General features: G+C 42.7%; 1 protein-coding gene across 8 annotated transcripts in view; it reads left to right on the top strand.

The window, feature by feature from the left end:
- RAD51B (RAD51 paralog B) overlaps positions 1–18747 on the top strand; it is a 780046-nt gene that overhangs the window by 650059 nt on the left and 111240 nt on the right. Inside the window, exon 9 of one of the 8 annotated variants that reach the window (XM_081829428.1) lies at positions 7390–7501. The exons of the other annotated variants lie outside the window; for them this stretch is intronic. Coding sequence (XP_081685554.1) covers positions 7390–7475 — 86 coding nt within the window. The 3' untranslated portion in view covers positions 7476–7501. Of the gene's footprint in view, positions 1–7389; positions 7502–18747 lie in introns of those variants that run through there. 8 annotated transcript variants of the gene reach the window in all.

Here is an 18747-nt window from a genome sequence, read left to right as displayed (position 1 = left end):
GCCCTTACCTCATACTGGCTGTCAGCCTGTGTGGCCCAAGCATTACTGGACATCGATTTAAGGGCAAAGCCTTTTTCCTCTTCTAGATCGTAAGCTTCTGTGGGGCGACGAGGGCCACATTTCTGATGGTTGTGTATCCTTCTTCATGCCCTGTGCATAAATGGTACTCTATCAATGTGTTTTGATCGGCTCATTTGAGCTTTTGCAGATTAGGAGATTGTTGGCCTAGAGCCAAGCGGCACCTCGTAGAATCTTGCCTCTAGGCCTCTTCGATGTGTTCTGTTGAAAGCCCCCGGTCTCCCTGCTTTGTGATAGGTTGATGGGAGCCCCCAGTACAGGCCAGGGCAGATGAAGCCACGGTGAAGTTCTGGGGGGGGAGGGTGTGTGCAGGGGCAGAGGGGGGTTGGTCTTGTGCTGGGACTCCAACTCGGGCTGAAAGGAGGTGTGCCTGTAAGTGGAAGGCCGTAGGCATTGGCTTTGCACAATTACCAGGAACATTTTTAATTAGCACCTTGAGAAAGGGTTAAAAAGGGACAGTTATAATACACTTTTTTATTATACAAAGCGCTGCCTCTGAAAATGTTCTAGCTTTCCAGGCCTAGTGGGTAAAGGACTAAACACAGAGCTGGAAAAAAGTGCAGCTGCACCACTGAAGGGTGAACGGGGTGAAGCAAGATGGAGAGATTGGTGTGCCCCTTAGTGGTACACTCTCTAAAAAGTGCTGGCATCCATACCCTGGGCAAGTTTTGGTGGGTGGATAAATAAAATTACATGGGAAAAACTGTTTTCCAAAGTAAATTCTCACATGTTAGAGATACAATTGGCAAAGACAGCAGAAGAATTAAAAAAAAAAATACTGTGTGTTTTTTTCCCCACTTGTGGGTAGTGTTTGATGTTTGGAAATGTATGGTTTTAGTAGCCTTGACCAGTAGATGTGGCAACTGTGAGGATTTCAAAAGGGGAAGCAAGAATACAGAGAGGAAGACCATCTACTGTTTCTTGGGGCTTGTCTTCCCAGCAGCACTCTGCCCAGAAGCTGTCCCTCCTCCAAGGAGAGCCCAGGGACAAGACGAATAGGCCTTCCTCACCCAAAGACAGGAATACCCAGGGAGACCATGGGCTCTGGGAGCGGGAACAGATGGGAGGGTGAAATGTTCGCTGACTGTCACTTGCTAAGGGGCTGGCCAGCCAGTCAGCCTGTGGCAGCTGAGCCTCGCTGCCTGTGCAGCCGAGGGCAGGGTCCCTTAGGGGCCCAAAGATGTGGGCATTCGTTTCTTCATGTCTCCATTCTGCAAACCTTTACTGAGTGCTTATTATGTGCCAGATCCTGGGCTGAGCCCCGACTTGTGACCTCACTGGGCCTTGAGTCAGAGGCCTTGGCCGTGAAGGGTGGCGTTCCGTAGAGAACTGGGAGGCCTGCCAGAGAGGAGGCACAGCGCAAACAAAAAGCCCTGGAGAAACCGAGCCCTGGAGCAGAGGAAGTGATGTACCAATGCTCTGGCTCCAGAGAGCGGAAGCAGGAGCAGGGACAGTCTTCTGAGAGTCCGAGCTTGACCTTGGACCGTGACATTCAGATACTAAGAGAACATGCAGGAGTTCAGAGACCCTGCTGACTGGGACGTGCCGTTGGGAGTCCTCAGAAGCTACAAAGCCCGGGGCGCCTGGTGGCTCAGTCGTTAAGCGTCTGCCTTCGGCTCAGGTCATGGTCCCAGGGTCCTGGGATCGAGTCCCGCATCGGGCTCCCTGCTCCGCGGGAAGCCTCCTTCTCCCTCTCCCTCTGCCTGCCGCTCCCCCTGCTTGTACTCTCTCTCTCTGTCATATAAATAAATAAAATCTTTTTAAAAAGAAGTTACAAAGCCAGCTGGGAGCGGCAGGAAAAGCAGCTGAGAGAAGGGGCTAGCACAGGCACCTGCAGTCACCAGCGGCCATGAGAGTTTACTAACCTCCGAGGACCATAAATAAAACCACACCCATAGTCGTACACACCATCACTCATTTCATCAGTGCCCAACATATCAGCAAATTATATGTAGTTTACTTACGGTGCTATTTTAGTGGATCTCAAACAATCTCTTGTTTTATGTTCTTTTTTTTTTTTAAAGCTTTTATTTATTTTTGAGAGAGAGAGAGAGCACGAGCGTGGGGGAGGGAGAGGGACAAGCAGACTCTGCACTGAGTGCAGAGCCCAACACGGGGCTCGATTTCACAACCCTGAGATCATGACCTGAGCTGAGATCAAGAGTCGGTTGCTTAACCGACTGAGCCACCCAGGCGCCCTTGTTTTATGTTCTAAAGTCTACTCAGACAGTGTTAGGATGGACCATATGAGCCCAGGTGAATTGAACAAACTATCTGCTCCCAATCTGCGTATGTGGAGGGAATACTCTTGATGAAATTTCCAGGCCTCATCTTCTAGACTCTTTGTTCATCCCTTTTTACCGTGGGTATCACAAAGTCTTTATAGTAAATTGCAAAGCAGTTTGTCTTTCCCAATATATTATGTGCTTCTTCAGGGTAGGTCTCCTATCCTGGTCATCTCCAGCGCCTGGCACAGAGCCTGGCACACGGTGAGCCCCAGAATCAGGACTGTCCATTTTGGAACTGCGGGTCTCCCACATTCCTGAGCTGACGCCGGGCTCCCTTCTGCACTTCCCTGCTTTCAAGTGGCATCTTCTAATGATAGAAAAGACTCTTCATAACTTTTTTTCCTTGTATATCATATAAATAATATACTTTAGAAACAAACTTCTGTGTTTCATGGTATATGAACGTACTTTTTCCTCCCAGAGTGTGACTGTCTTTTTTATCAGTTACTTCGCATTTTCATTCCTACCAATAATTTTTTCAGGTTGTCAAATTTCCTTTTCCCTTGAAGTTTATGTCACCTTTCAGGCTACTTTAGACCCATCCACTCAGTGCTCTATCTCACTCGCGCTTATGCCCCGCCCCAGTTATTCCTCACCTGTGCGTACCATGTTATTAATGCAAATGAGGTGTTAAACCTGCCCCCTCGCCCAGCATTTCTGCCTTCCTCAGGTGAAACTGGTTCACACATCTCTGCCTGCCCCATAGCAGCTAGCATAGTGCCTTACACTCCAGTAGATGCTCAAGGAACTTGTGCGCATAACGTCCCATTAGTGAGGTGAAATAGTTACTAGCTCATTAGGGAGCAATAGCAGATGTGAGCAGATGCTCAAGCATTTTGTGGGACTACCTGGATTCCTTTTTTTTTTTTTTTTTTAGATTTTATCTATTTACTTGAGAGAGAGAGTAAGCAAGCAACAGAGAGTGGGCGGGGGGGGGGTTGGGAGCGGCAGAGGGGGAGGGAGAGGGAGAAGCAGACTCCCTACTCAGCAGGGAGCCCGATGCAGGGAGAGATCCCAGGACCCCAGGGTCATGACCTGAACCTAAAGGCAGATGCTTAACCTACTGAGCCACCCAGGTGCCCCGGGACTACCTGGATTCTAATTCTGGGCTCTTTGTGAAGGACTTTGATGACTTTGAACCATCCGCTAAACCTCCTTGTGTCTCAACTTCTTCTTCTTTACAATGAGGATAATAGTAGTATCTACATGATAAAGATGCTGTGAGGCTAACCGAGTTAAGATAGGTGCAACACTTAGCACAGCACCTGAGCCCATAGGCACAGCTCTCATCACCATCACCATCACCACCACGAACCATAGGTATTCAGTATCAGAAGCTGGAGTCTGCAGAGAGGAAGTAAGTTCCTCTGGGCTGTAGTCTTGTGAAGTCTGGACTGGAATGCGCCTTCTCAGATTCCTCATGGAGTACCTTGTGCCCTGCCCGTTTTCGACAAGGGAATACGTCTGCTTCAGGACTGTGTAGAGCATCTTAACTAAGAGGTTTGTTTTGTTCTACTTTTTGTCCTTGACCTCTATTTATCTGTTGGTGTGTCAGATTCTCAAAGGGGGACATCCATGACCCCAAATCGGCTAAGTGCCACTGAGGGGGCCGTTGATGATATTTCTGTGAAGAAGAGGGAGAGGAACTGTGCACACGGTAGAAATGTACACCCAGGACACACAAGTGAGGCTCTCCACAGCCCTTACCATCCCACTGCCCCTTAGAAAGTAACACTGACACATCTCAGTGTTTTCACGGGCCCCTACTAAGTGCCAGGCACTGAGCTAGGTCAGGGACTGGAACCATGTCTGAGACATGGTTCCTGCTGTGGAGGTGCTCGGGGCTTAGAGCAATTCCTTTTCATCTTTTATGAAACACTAGCTGAATAATTTTATTACTCATTAGTAAGTAAGACTTATCTCCCCAGTTGTACTTACTGTGTGTTCGTACTGTCCTGGACACTCTCACAAACAGTGCCGTTTGCCCCAGCACTACCTAATAGAAGGAAAGGGTGCCAGGTTATAAGGATGAGGTCGGGATTTTTGAAGACCGTGGGGAGGAAGCAGCAGGTTCGTGTCAATGTGATGAAAGCCAAGCAGTTCTTGTTCCAGTCCGCTCTGTATCTGTGTCTAGATCATTAGTAGAGGACTGAAGGCGGTTTTCGTCATAAACCTCCTTATGCCTAGGCTTGGCCTGCATTCAACTCTAATAAAAATAACAGTAAATGTTAGGACTAGAAATAAAAGGAGGCATAGGTTACTTACTAGAACTTTTTCTACAACTTTTTCTTCAACTGAGTACATTACATATTGTATCAGCCAGGATCCCATCAGGAAAAGATGGCACTTTTATTAGGATTATTCAGAAAACCTGAATAATAAAAGGAGTCCTTGTAATGGAGTGGACCGGGGCGCAGGGAGACCACAGGGCCTGTGCAGTATTCTGGTGCTAATCATCATTGGCTCCATTAGTACCCTTAGACTGAAAGGGCAAGAGGATGGGCTGGATTCTGGAAACAGGAGACAGGGAGGACTAATGGGCAGGATCTGAGACCTTTCATTAAGAGGCGTGGACAACCCACAGCCCAAGGCCGTTGTACCCCCTCCAGTCCCCTGCTGGCGCCCCCCAGTGGCCAAACCCAGGGAAGAGTCCTGTTGATGTGGTCCACCCAGGTCAGGTTCCAAAGCAGACAGCAGGGTGGAGAAGGATGGAGAGTAAATCTGGAGTAACCCTCAGGAATATACCTGGAAAACATGTTTTCATGCTTGATTTTAGAGGTGAGGATGTGTATTTCAATTTTATCTGTTTTGGCAAGCTAAATTTTTAATAGGTTATGAAGTATTTCTATCATAGTTACTTCATCATCAATCTGATGATCTCAGTTATTTTTCTCAGTGTCTTATTAGTTTAGCCCATTTGGGGGTTGGGGAGAATTATGTATAAATTAGCTTGTTTTCTTCCAGAGTGCACAGAGAATAAAAATACTATTCTTCAGAGATTCTTCTTTTTACAAAGAGAGTTGCTTCATTTTCCCTCCTCTTTTCCTCTACACTGCTTTCTCCTACTGTGCTTAGGCCAAGAGTATATTACATTTGGAGACTTCTAGCATGGTGCTTCCCAAACCTTTCTCAGCCAAAAACTCCTTTGGGAACCCAACTAAACTTCCTGGTTCCCTTTTGCTTTTAATACCAAGGCCTGTGTTACCCAACAAGGCTATTTTTATTACTTACAAATATTTTTTATAATTAACTTAAGACTCAACAAGGAACCAAAGGTAAACAGACTGCAATTATTTCAAGTTCTAACCACTATGAGTAGATAGTAATCTTTAAAAAAGTATTATTGAACACAGTATAAGGTAGTCAAATTAAATATCGACTCATAATTGCAAAGGAATATCTGTGACTACAAAGAGGCCAAATACACTGGAATTTAAAAGTTTATCACTGTGCCATAGGAAACATGATTATGGTCCATTTCAGCACAGTGTCTGGAAGTCACAGTGTAGACTCTTAGAGTTATTCACCAATGTTCATTTATCTTATATTGACAGTCCAGCATAAAACCCCTTAAATCACTTTCACAAGGTAGGTGATTTCCTAGAACAGCTATCCTACCTCTGCTCAGTGCCCCAAAGAAGTGCCGCACTTCTCTATGAAACCCTTTGGCCCCTCCTACTTTTCATATACCTCCTATACCTTTATCCAGCTGTATATCTGTGGTCATCCTATTTTACTGAGCTGCCCTAAAGCGACCGCAAAATTCTGATCAGAACTTCACTGAATTGGGGATCAAAGAAATACTAAGGGAATTCTCATTATAGGCTTTAAGTATATGCTTTTTCTTAGATCCATGGGAGAGATTTCTCTAATTTTTGGGTTGCACTTTCTGAAATTATACAGAAAGAACTGTACCTTCTCAGCCCTTTTCCCTTTACCCTGTACCACCATCGCAACCCAGTAAGCATTTCCTTCTGTGCATTGCAAGGCAATGCCACTGTTGTCCTTAAGTGTCTGAGGTCTTGTGCTGGTGATGGGCTAGGCCCCTAGCCAGTGGATTCATTTGTTCAGCCTTTGCTGACCCCATACTGTGTGTCACAGGCCAGGCCACTGTGAACTCCCTGAAAGGCATGAGGGGACACTGAAGGCCTAGCAGTAGATGAGTGCTGTCTCTCCCCTGACAAGCTTTGCTTCCTCTTTCTTTTGGAAACAACACCTCAGTTTTCCCATCCGGATCTTCATCTGCGTGGTTCAGATGAGGCTGATGCCACTCTCTAGCTCTAGAGGTTGACTCTGAACCTGGATCAGACCAAGCAGAGTTTCAGTGATTGGTTTAGGAATAAATATGTGAATCAAGCTAAGGATATGAGAATCTACCAAAAGAGTTTGGCCGGAACTACCAGGAAAGAGGGGCCCCCTTTGTCTGCTAGGGTCACTAAACTTGTAGAATGTAAGCCCATAGCCAGCACGGAGGGGGAGCCTGCTTAAGATCATCCACACTCTGGGGGCGCCTGGGTGGCTCAGTCGTTAAGCGTCTGCCTTCGGCTCAGGTCATGATCCCGGGATCCTGGGTTCGAGCCCTGCATCGGGCTCCCTGCTCAGCGGGGGGCCTACTTCTCCCTCTCCCACTCCCCCTGCTTATGTTCCCTCTCTCGCTGTATCTCTCTCTGTCAAATAAATAAATAAATCTTTAAAAAAAAAAAAATCATCCACACTCTGAAAGCAGAGCTGAACTGTGGAGGAAGAGATTCCATCATCACTTGAGCACTTGGGTCCACCCACCTTGGAAATGTGACCCATTAACAGGCCCTACCTTTTGTTTTGCCCATTATGACAACTTGAGTTGGCACTCTGTCACTTATAACCTGGACTCTTGAGTAAAATATCCACACATCTGAGAATTCAACCCTTTCTGGAACCTGCAGCCCCATAGAGGCCACAAGCTACTAAAAAGACAGTATGGTCAGCTTGAGCTGCAAGTCCCAGAGAACTACAGAGTATTTTTCCTTGTCTTTGGTTCTAGAAAGCAGGATGACACACATATGGAATTCGGGGATTCCAGGAGGAGACTTGGGACTGATAACAAGGTGTATCACCAGCTGCATGTGACATCTGTGATTAAATGTTAAAGCCCCGTGAGTTCTGGGTTTTACCTTAAGGGGGGGAAAAGCATTCTAAATGATTTAGGAGTTTTCACATTTAAACAAGTTAATGTTAAAAATATTTTTTGATAACATAGTTAAAGATATCAGAGAATCAAGTGTGTGTGTGTGCGCATTTTTCAAGCACACTTTAAAATCTAACATGATGGTAGACTATGTTAACAGGAGCCTGGCATGAAAAACTGAGTCACCATATTCAGCATTAATGAAATATTATTAGCAAAGCTCTCATTCAGCCAGTATGCCCAGCTTGGGCTTGTGCATTTTGAGAGGATGTGGAAAGCAATTGAAATGATTAAAAGCATGGAAAATCAGATCTCTGAAGAACGATGAAAGTGGGCTATTTAACCTAAAGAAAAGAAGATTGAAGGGAGAAAATAAATGGTACTTAAGTATAGGACGAGTTCTTATAAAGAAAAAGGTGGCAGATGCTGTCCTCCTTCACTGAGTATATTAAGAAAAAAACGGCCTTAGACATTTCATTTGTACAGAAGAAGGATTTTTTCCAAGCACATAGGATTCTTGTACTGGGTGAAGGTTGGACTAGATGACCTTTAAGATTCCTCTTCACTAAGATTCTGATTACTACACTGTAGATTTGCTTTTCAAAAGAATTTTGAAACCACTGCTGCATATCTTAAACTGTAAGATGAACAAACACTGGCTGGTTTGGTTTAGGTGTAGTTCTGTCCAGAAGTTACTTCCAACACCCATAATGTGCCTGTAAAGAAGCAAATACTGTGTATGGACAAACAGTATCAGAAAAACAAAAAACATAGTGGTGAAGGAAGGATAAAACCTAGGATTTCTATTTTCTGCTCCTTCATTTGCCGCTGTGGGGCAGAACATCATAATTCGTTTCTGCACTAACTATATAAATGACACAAATAATGTGATAGTTTAGCATTGGTGTCAGTAGTTTGGGAGGGTAGAATTAAGTGTATGGGTTCCACTGATTCAGGAGCATTTAATGTTGACACCGGGGAAGTCTGTGGCTTATTGCCTACTACAACTTGACCAGACTCATTTGAGATCCAGAGACTTCAAACCAAGACTCAGGAAAATAGATTTCATCTAGGGAAACAATTCTAGATTTATACATGGAAAAGCTATTCTAAAGGACAATAGTTTTGGCATTATTACTGCTTTGATGGATCGAGACCTATTTAAAAGTTAAGGTTAAAAAAAAAAATTCAAGGCCACAGGTTGCTCCACTTTCTTCTCTACTACTTGGGCCATTATCTCAAGTTCTACCAAGTGATGACACAGGATGCTTTGTACAGGCACGAGCTCCTCTGGCTGTAGTTTTCATGCGCCCACATATCTACTAATTAGCTCCACGACTGGGTTCTGCAATTTCCTTGGCCACATTGCTTAGATGCTGCTGTTTCCATATATTACACACCAGCAGTCATTTTCTTCATGGAGCCCACATGGTCACTTAAAAGTAATTCATCTAGGAAGCTTTCCAACCTTTAAGTGAATCTGCTAATAAGCAGGGGTTGACTGACTTCTCAATCACTTATTCTAAATAAATTCAAGTGATAATTTCTAGATCTGTAGTTTCAAGTTACAGGGGAGTAACTGGAGAGAGAGAGGAATAGCAGGTCTGCAAACCAGTTGTCGAACGTGTTGGGGGAAGAGTTTGCTGAACATGGTGGTTTTGATACAAAGGGACCGGGCAACCCACCCCAACTCACGTCCCCATTGAATTATGCAAGAAAAATCAACTGAGAAACACAACCAAACAAGCAAACAAATCAAACACCTCTAAACAACAAGAATCTAACCTCCAAAAAGGGTGCATGTTATATGTTTACTTTTTAAAAACTGATTTAGAAACAAGAAGCTAGTTTCTATGTTTATTTCCACACTTGCCCCCTGACCTCTGTCTCGTTGAAAGATTCAGGGTATCAGATTCTCTCCCATAATTTCCTTTCAACAGAACTTACTGTATTACCCACCCATCCCCCAAACGTAAATGGCTAGAACAGCTGCTCTTTCACTCCTGGTGTACAGCCACACGGACACAAAGGAGATACACACACACATATATATAATATACATCTCTGCATATATAAACACACACTTTGGTCATTTATTTTTTTAGCAGAATAAAGGTCATTAATCAAAATATAATTCATTTTAACAGTCAGAGCTTGACACGAGATCATTATTTCAAGAAAACCCAGAGAGACTAAGCTCCCTTTCATAGTATTGTTTTCTTTCTAAACCTCTGTAGGGTGCATGGCTCTTCTCCACTGAGAAAGTTAGGGATGGTGCCACGGAGCAGCCTCGTGGCCTACATGTTAAAAGACCCAAGTTCTTTTGGGGAAAAAGTTCATGCCACATACTCGCTCACCTCACAGAAAGAGAAGATTTTACATCTGTTGTATTCTCACCTCTAGGCTGTCTGTAGTTAGCTCCAGGGCAAAGAAAACAAAAATGATTTCCTCCCATTTCTCAGGAGAAAAAACTCAGGTACAGAGAAATACAGCTAAATACCTCCCTCCTATTCCACTGCAGTTCGTTTCATCTGCTCTACATTTTCAATTCATCTCATCTATGTGAAACCTTTCTTTAAAAGCTCAAGAGATCTCCATCCCGTGAGAGATAATGGCAAGGCTGGCATATATTTCTCCCTCCTAATGAGTAGGGCATAGAGGTAGAGCACAGCAGAGTGACCAGAGCAATGGCTGGGCAAATGAAAAAGACCCCAAGAGCCCTGTCCACAACCTGCCCACCCAGTGAGTAACCAGTTAGTTAGCTGTTTTCCTGACTAGAATGACCTCACTCTTTCTGCTGTTGAATGTTGGTTCTGTTACAAGCCTGCCAGCCAATCGGGTAGCCCCTTGACCCAACTGGGGCCAACCAGGGGCTCCCAAGCTAGTCTCTCTCTCACCCTCTAGTCTTAGGAAATTAGGCATATTCATATTCTATGAATAAATAAGAAAATGATGACCCAATAGAAAATTGGGCAAAGGCTATAAACTGGTAGATTTTAGAAGAAGAAACTTGAGTCTTTGACTTTACGAGTCATTAAGTTAATAATAATACACAATGAGATACCACTCTTATCCATCAATTTGGCCAAAAGAAACAAATACCCTACCAAAACCAGAACCAAATGAAAACTCCTAAATGTCGATGAGCATGTGAGGAAACAAGAACTCATATTGCTAATGAAAGAGTAAACTGGTACAGTCACTTTGAATAATCTGGTAGCATCTAGTTAGACAGGAAAATGCACACACACTGCAATCCTATAGAGTTCTAGATGTGTGCCTGAGAGGTACTCTGTGCTTCACAAGTAAGATTATGTACGCAAACCGCCATATTTGTATTCATAAAAAAAAAGACTAGAAGGATGAATACCGAATTCTTAATAATGGTTGTCACCAGGAGAAGGAAATGCAATGGCGGTACTTTGACTTGATATATTTTTTAATGTACAAGACAAAGGATTTTTTTTTTAAAGATTTTATTTATTTATTTGAGAGAGAGAGAATGAGAGAGAGAGAGCATGAGAAGGAGGAAGGTCAGAGGGAGAAGCAGACTCCCTGCTGAGCAGGGAGCCCGATGCGGGACTCGATCCCAGGACTCCAGGATCATGACCTGAGCCGAAGGCAGTCGCTTAACCAACTGAGCCACCCAGGCGCCCAAAACAAAGGATTTTTTAAAGACCGAAGAAAATGTAGAAACAGGGTTTGTTACTGTTTTCTCTGTGTCTTCTGTATTTAAAATGTTTTCAGAATTAAAAAAGATCATCCTCCATGCATCTGACTGTGCAGTCAGCACACTGTAGTCCTGCGGCCATTTTGTGACTTGCATCTTTCCAGGCCGCCAGGCACAGGGGCTTTCCTTTCTGCCACCTACAGGTTTCACCACGACTAATTTACCTGCCTGCAGCTGCTGATAAACTCAGGGAGGGTGGTGCCAATAAGACCCGACAATGCGGGGAATTGTAGAGAGGCCTGGAATCTTTCCCTTTTTCCTAGTGTTTCAGAGAGTTGGAAAATTGCCTCAAATTTATGTATGTATGTATGTATGTATGTATGTATGTATGTATTTATGTAATTATTTTATTTAAATGAGGAAACTGTGGTCTGGAGAGGCTTGTTCAAATTCTGCTAACTAGAGTAGGTACCAGAATCTGTGACTCTTGATTTTCCAGTAACAAAATCACTGACGTGTGGGAATGAATGGAAATTCTGCTGGGCCTTCACTGGGGACAACCAGGCCCCCCGCCACAGGTTTGTCTTGTGGAAATAGCCCTGAGGCCAGCCATGCTTGAAGAGATGAGGAGCGAAGTGAGAAGTCTGTGTGGTCATGGCATTCACGGAAGTAGTGTAACAGAGAGGTGAGGAGCTTTGTCAGAAGTCACGCTTTCCTGGGCGAGTATCCTGGCTCTTCCACTTCCAGCTCTTTCACCCTAGTGGCTATTTAACCTCTCTGTGCCAGTGTAAAAGTGGAAATAATAAGATCACCTATTTCGGTGGCTGTAATGAAAGCGAAAGAGTTAAAGATGCACTGGGTAAGAATGGTGTGTGGTATAGATTCTCAACAAATGCTGGCTCTTCTTATTACATCATTCATAGAACAGACTATTGAGGAAACGGGATCTTTAATTATGGTTCTGCCCTCTTTTGCCATAAACCACATACCTATCTCTCAAAGCTGTCATTAGTATCGTCCTTCATATTTGACTCGGGGGAGTCTCAGTTTTGCAGTTAAGAAAGCAGGATTTTAAAAATTAAGATATTTATTTGCCCAGAACAATGTTGTAAATGTGGGATGCTGGTTATATTGTCTTTTCATTATATTTCGTCCAACGCTTATTTTTTCCCTTTTGGTACATGTGGGGCCACACATGGGACCACTGAGCAACGACACTGACCATAGTAGACAGCTCTCCCTGCCGGGGGTCTTACTTTCTAGTACCCACATTGTTACATGATGCTCTCCAATCAATTACCAGCAAGTTCTTGAAATTTTTCAAGAAGGAAATACCCCCAAACTCCTGTCGTCATTTTGACAGAAAGGCCTTGAACCTTAACATAAGATGATGACAAAGTTCCACTTGCTGCCAAATTCGTACCTGTTGAATGGAGGAGATTTGTAAATCATAAATTCGATTCCCTTTTCCTGTATGAGTTTATTGAAACTTCTGCTGTTGTGTATGATCCTGATGTGACTTCCAGACATCAGCCCATTCCCTGGTAGAGAATTCATTCCCAGGCTTTGCAAGAGACGTAACTGTATCTTTTGTTGTTGTTGTTACCAGTGCCTCTTTCCCCAGTAATGCAGTTCTAAAAGATGGATTTCTACAGAGTAGGATACTACAAATTTCCTTTTCATGGTTGTGGAAAAGATCTTTTTACAAATATTACAGTAAACTTTCTCATCTCCCCTAGAAAAGATCCACTCTCTAAACCTGAGATAAATTCCTTTGTCAAAGTAATAAGAGGATGATTTCACTTGCAGTCTCACTTACTAATTTATTCCATAATTTGGGCGTTAATCTTGCTGTCAGACGAATATAATCAACTTTTGGACTCAATTTCTTCCTGTTCAGGGAAGAATTTCTATAGCAAATTCCCACTTAATTGCCTCTTTTGTACACACCCACATCTTAGTTTCATTTGTGCCTAGCCTAGCTCATTGCAACCTGTAATTGTCCAGCTCAGTGAAGTTTGTTTTGTTTTGTTTTTTTTAAGATTTGATGCTTCCAGGTACCAAAATGATTCAGATTTAAAGCTGCAGGGGATAGTTTGTTGATATGTAAATCAAACCTGCAATACTTTGAAGCCTTTTTCATGACAGATGACTGAAATTGACGACAGTTTGATCAGCGTGGAAGTAAATGCTAATATTAGTCATTTACGGTATTCGGCTTTGTGGAAGTGGTGTGCACTCTTCCATCCTATGCTTATTTTTTCCCTTTTGCCATTGTTATCTTGGTCCAAAATGTTCTTTTTCCTTTGATGCCTAGCTTTTGGCCGCTATTCCATGGTTGTCATTCCATGAGATCTCAGGTTGAATTTTTTAAGAATTTAACCTGTCCAGGCTCTGTCCCAGACCTGCTGAGTCAGAATCCCTGGAGGCAGGACATGGGTATTTGTGCTTTTGAAAACCTTTTTGGGAGGCATTCTGATGCTCAACCACAATTGAGAACCACTATATTATTGCCTAGGTTAGAAATCTTTTGTTTGTGAATAATTGAAACCCACTCAAATTGTCATAACAAAAAAGAGAAATTTACCAGAAGAAAGCAGGAGAATTTTGTAAAACCCAAGAGCATCAGATCCATCTGAGCTTCATAAGAGACCCAAGCCTGGAAATGGAGAAGGACCCAGGCAGCTAGTCCTCACTCCCCCACATATATCCCTCTGTCTGCCTAGCTCCCTTCAGAACCTTGTGGACTTCAGGCTCTACTTCTCTCCATATATCGGCTTCCTTCTTTTTCTCTTTCTCTACTGACCACTTTTCACTGCTTAGTGAGCACTCAGGCAAACATGGTACCTTCTCAGTACCCAAGTTTATGGATCCTCAGTTCAGTGGACCAGTCCAGGCTGACTAGCATCTCTCAATCTAAATTTCTGCAAGAAGATCTGATTGGCCTAGCATACGTGATGTGCCTGCCCTTACACCAATCAGATAGCATTCTTCAAACATGGCGCCAAGGGCCCCCATGTGTGAGCGAGTTCAGACTAGAGGCTGTTAAGATGTCTCATAGTATTTCTCTATATTTTCTGTATTCTTATTCTCCATCCTACCCTGGCATCTATGCCAAATAACTTTATTTCTGATTTCAGCCTCATTGCCAAAATTTTCACATTTAAGGAAAGTGAGAAGCAACAATTTCCATATATTAGGATGATTTAACCTTACAGATGCCACTAAGCCAAACACTGAATATACGGTCCTCTGTGCTTAGTTCTCCCTCTTATAAATATGCATCAGTTTGAATGTTGAGAAAATTAGAGCCTTGGCAAATCTGCTTCTCCCAAGTAGTAAAAGTTGAAAAGTAGTTGAGTACGATAGCGGTATAATCGCATAGTCATATTCTATGATGCATATAATTTTTTTAAAAAAGATATTTGCAAGTGATATATCTTTTTTTTTAAGATTCTATTTATTTACTTGACAGCGAGAGAGGGAACACAAGCAGGGGGAGTGGGAGAGGGAGAAGCAGGCATATAATTTTAATCACCAAAATAAAGAATGTTTAAAGGAAGTGAGGTGGTTTATCACAGACAATGCTGAGATGTGACTTTATAATGATCTTTTATAGGAAAGTCTTCTGCCTTATCTTTGTCTACAAAAGGGTTAAAGAAAGAGGAAATGCTTTAGGATTGGCACAAGGCTAGTATTCGATAGTATTTTACCAATATGTTTACTTAGAAGTATTTATTAGAAATAACTTCCAGGTGTTTTGAAACATTGGAATGAGTTACCAAGGAAAGTAGAAAAGCTTTCATTCTTTCCTCTCTTTATCATCTTGCCACCATCTTACATTATCTGGGATGGCCAAAGACATCCATGATACTTGACTCTCTAAGAGATCAGAATTTGGTAGGAAATAAAATACAAAAGTGATAGGTAACACCACCACCTTTGGTGTTCAGAGATAGCTACGTGTTCTAACTTGTCCTTTTCATTTTTATAGGGCAAGAAGAGGAAAATAGGGTTCACTGTCTTTATTTTACTGCTGTGTAAACAGAGAGTCAGTCATTCCTGCTATTTAAAATTCTAATTTTGCTGGTATTTTCACCTTCAGAGAAGGTGAAAAGCAACAATTTCCACTTATGGATGATGTCTTAACCTTGCAGATGCCCCTAAGATGGATTGGGCAGAGAGAATATTAAGATAAAGCACACTGTTAGTGACTAAGTTAGAATTGAAAATGAATTTTGTCTCTTTAAAAGGGCAGCAAGAACTAAGGTGACTATATTTTAGTAAACTGTAATAAAAAAAAAGGTACAATGGATTAAAATAAATCATAGAAACATGTATTAGTAAAGGTTGAGCTATAAGTATGATATAATTGGAAAAATAAAAACTAAAAGTGATAGTTGATAAATGATATCATATTAGAGTAGCTTCATCATAAAATGGCACTATCATTTATAGAATTAATTGTCAATTCCTAGGACATATCTTAAAGCATTAAAGCAGTAAGCATCTTCATAAAGTTTTGTGGAAGTCTCAACTTGAATATTTTAGGTCCAAGATACAATAGAAGCAATCTGTAAGTAATCCAAGTAATTTGTAAGCTTATGATAAGTATTGTATTATCTAGGGTCTTCGGTGCAGGTAACCAGTCCAATGGAATTTCTTGATTAAGGTAATTGAGAAGTCTAGGGGGTGGATCTAACTGGGTTTCCAACAGTGTATCATTGTTTCTAGTGCTGTTTCTATCTCTCTGCTCTGCTTTCCTCCTGTTAGTTTTAATCTTAGCAGGTTCTGCCACATGGTGACAAAGTGGCTTCCCTAGTCCTCATCCCTGAGGATCTCAAAAGGCATGGGGTCCTTTTTCTTTCTGCCTTTAAGTCAGTACCCCTAAAGAATCCATCTGACCCACTGGATTACTTGCATACCCCTGTGGCAGAAAGATAGGGGCCCCAAGGGTGGGGCTGGGACAGTTCTCCAAAGGAAAGGAAGCCTTTTGTTACCAGAAAAGGGGGATGGGGTGTTGAGTAGGCAGAAAGAACAGCTGTCCACCCATACATTACACAATTGCATGTCAGACACTTTCACATCCTTGGCAAAAAAAAAAAAAAAGGAAAAGAAAAGAAAAGCCTTCAGTAACGAAAATGAAATGACAGCTTCAAATATTGTATGTAGTGAAAGAAAAAATTCAAGGTGCTTTTTAATATTCTCTCATCCCTGGAGTTACAACTAATTGTTACTTCCTCCTTGCTTCCAAATATTTTGCTTGCTTGCCTCTTTTCTCTGTCCCTTGGTTATGTTCCTTCTACAGATCTAGCTTCCTGAAATAGGGTGTGAACATTTGAAGACAGAACTTTGTCTTTCTTTATCTTCAGTGCCTCATCCGGTGCCTGGGACACAGAAGCCACTTGATGCTTACTGAAACATATGCACTGCTTACGTTAGGAAAAGAATAATTTTTAAAAGTTTACTAGGCAAGGGCTTTAGGGAAAGGCCTTATTCTCCATGAGGAAGGGTTTTCCCTAAGCAGCTCTTGGCTTCTCTGCTTCCTCATCACTCCTTCTCAAGGGAAGTGGAATGGTTCATTTGACTGGTGAGTCTGGAATAAGGAAGGAACTTAAGGAAGGTATGGTGCTCCACCAGCCACAGAGGCATTGGGGCCACTCCCTAATTTAGTTCGGGGGGAGCCCACTCTTGCGTGCTCCCAAGCCGTATCTTCTACTTCCTCTGTTTCTTTTGATGGGTTCAGAATTCAGGTGGGAAAGGTGTATAACTTAATGGTCCCCTCAATCCTCACAAAAAATGTTTAGAAAGATCCTGTATTTGTCTTTGAATATGTGTAGAGAATGGATCTAAAAACTAAATATCTTGGCTTTTTATGTGTTATTTATTTATATCCTATCTTTTTCCAAAACAGATTTAAGATGGCTTCATCTTCACCATGGTAATCTAATCCATGACATTCAAAAGCCACAAGGACAGAAAAAGAATTTTCTGAGACACCCTGAAGCACAACTTCATTTGATACGGTTTCCTAGCCTAGATTATAATCAGAAAGTCACTGATTCCTTTTGTTGTTTTTCAGCAAAAAAAGATCTTATTCCTCCTCCTCTACCCCTTCTCATGATGAATAGCTTCACCAGTTACCCCGTCACCAAACCCCAATCCTAGGAATCAATGTAGATTTCCTTTCCTCTCTGCTGTCCCTTCCCCCCAATATCTATTCCATGATCAAAATTTCTCTCCTCAGTACCTCACATATCCAGCCATACATCCAGTGTCTAAGTTCATACCTTGAATTTTCTCTCACCTGGACTGGTCCAGCACCCGCCCCCCCCATTCTGTAGTTCTTATTCCCTCCTCTGTACCGTGGCCAAAGTGTTCTTTCCAATGCAACAGCGGGATTGTGTTACTGTTGTATTTGAAATCCCTCAGGGTCTTTTTACTGCCTCTAGGATTAAGTCCAAACTCCTTAGCATACATACAGGGACCTCAAGGGTCTGGCAGCTGCCGAGTTCTCCAGCCATATCTCCTTGAATGTTTTCTCTCTCGGCCTCATTTCTCCATCACCCACCTCCTCCCCCAAACACACACACTAGAGCCATTGTGAAGTACTCAGAGTACCTCTTAGGGGCTAGGCTATTTCACATTTTGGGGTTGCATTGCTGCTCTTCTGCCTATAATTTGTGCCTTCTAGCTTTCCCCAAAACTGACTCAGCTGTCAAGACTCAACCAGAGTGCCCCTCCTCTCTGAAGCCTCTTTTGACAACTCACCTTTAGGAAGAAGCAAGCGGTCTCTTCTTTGTGTGCACTTCTGTGCCTTGTTGTTCTCAACACATTTCTTTTTTCTTTCTTTCTTTCTTTCTTTCTTTCTTTCTTTCTTTCTTTCTTTCTTTCTTTCTTTCTTTCTTTCTTTCTTTCTTTCTTTCTTTCTTTTTTTTATGAATTGTTTGCAATACTGTTTGCCTCCAGTAGACGGAAAGGTCCTGGGCACCAAGCCCAAGTCCTGCTCCTTCCATTGTCTCTGACACATAACATGGTACCTGACACTCAAGGACCATCCCAGAGATGTTTGTTGACTAAATGTGTGTTTATACATGTGAATGAACAGCAGCGTAGGCATTTTTGTTAGCAGTATTCCTCTACTTCCTACAACTTTGAGGATTTAGAATTAGCTACTCCCACAGAATGGGCGGGCGCTCAGTGTTGCAAAGATTTGGCCTTAAGAAGCAGGCTTGGGAACAGGAGCAGGCTCTGCTTTACAGTAATTTCCACTACTGATGTTAGCAGCCTCTGTTCCTTGCAGGGTTGAGAGGACTGTTGGTCACTCTGGGCCTCTATCTTATAAACATGCACACGGTAGGATTGCATGGGAGCCCAAGTAGAGGATATCTGTATGGATTGAGAGAGGACTTTGAAGCTTTAAAGAGCCTCTTCTTTCTGGAGTAGTTTAACTACTCATCTCCCCAGGGCAGAGATGAAATAAAAGAACTTGCTCAGTATCCCACCCAGGCTGCGAAAACCAACAGGGCAAGAGAGAAGTTAAG

The sequence above is a fragment of the Leptonychotes weddellii genome, chromosome 9 (assembly GCF_054177405.1).
Source record: "Leptonychotes weddellii isolate Sample4059 chromosome 9, ASM5417740v2, whole genome shotgun sequence".
Classification (NCBI taxonomy): Eukaryota; Metazoa; Chordata; class Mammalia; order Carnivora; family Phocidae; genus Leptonychotes; species Leptonychotes weddellii.
This window is presented reverse-complemented; position numbering and strand designations above follow the sequence as displayed.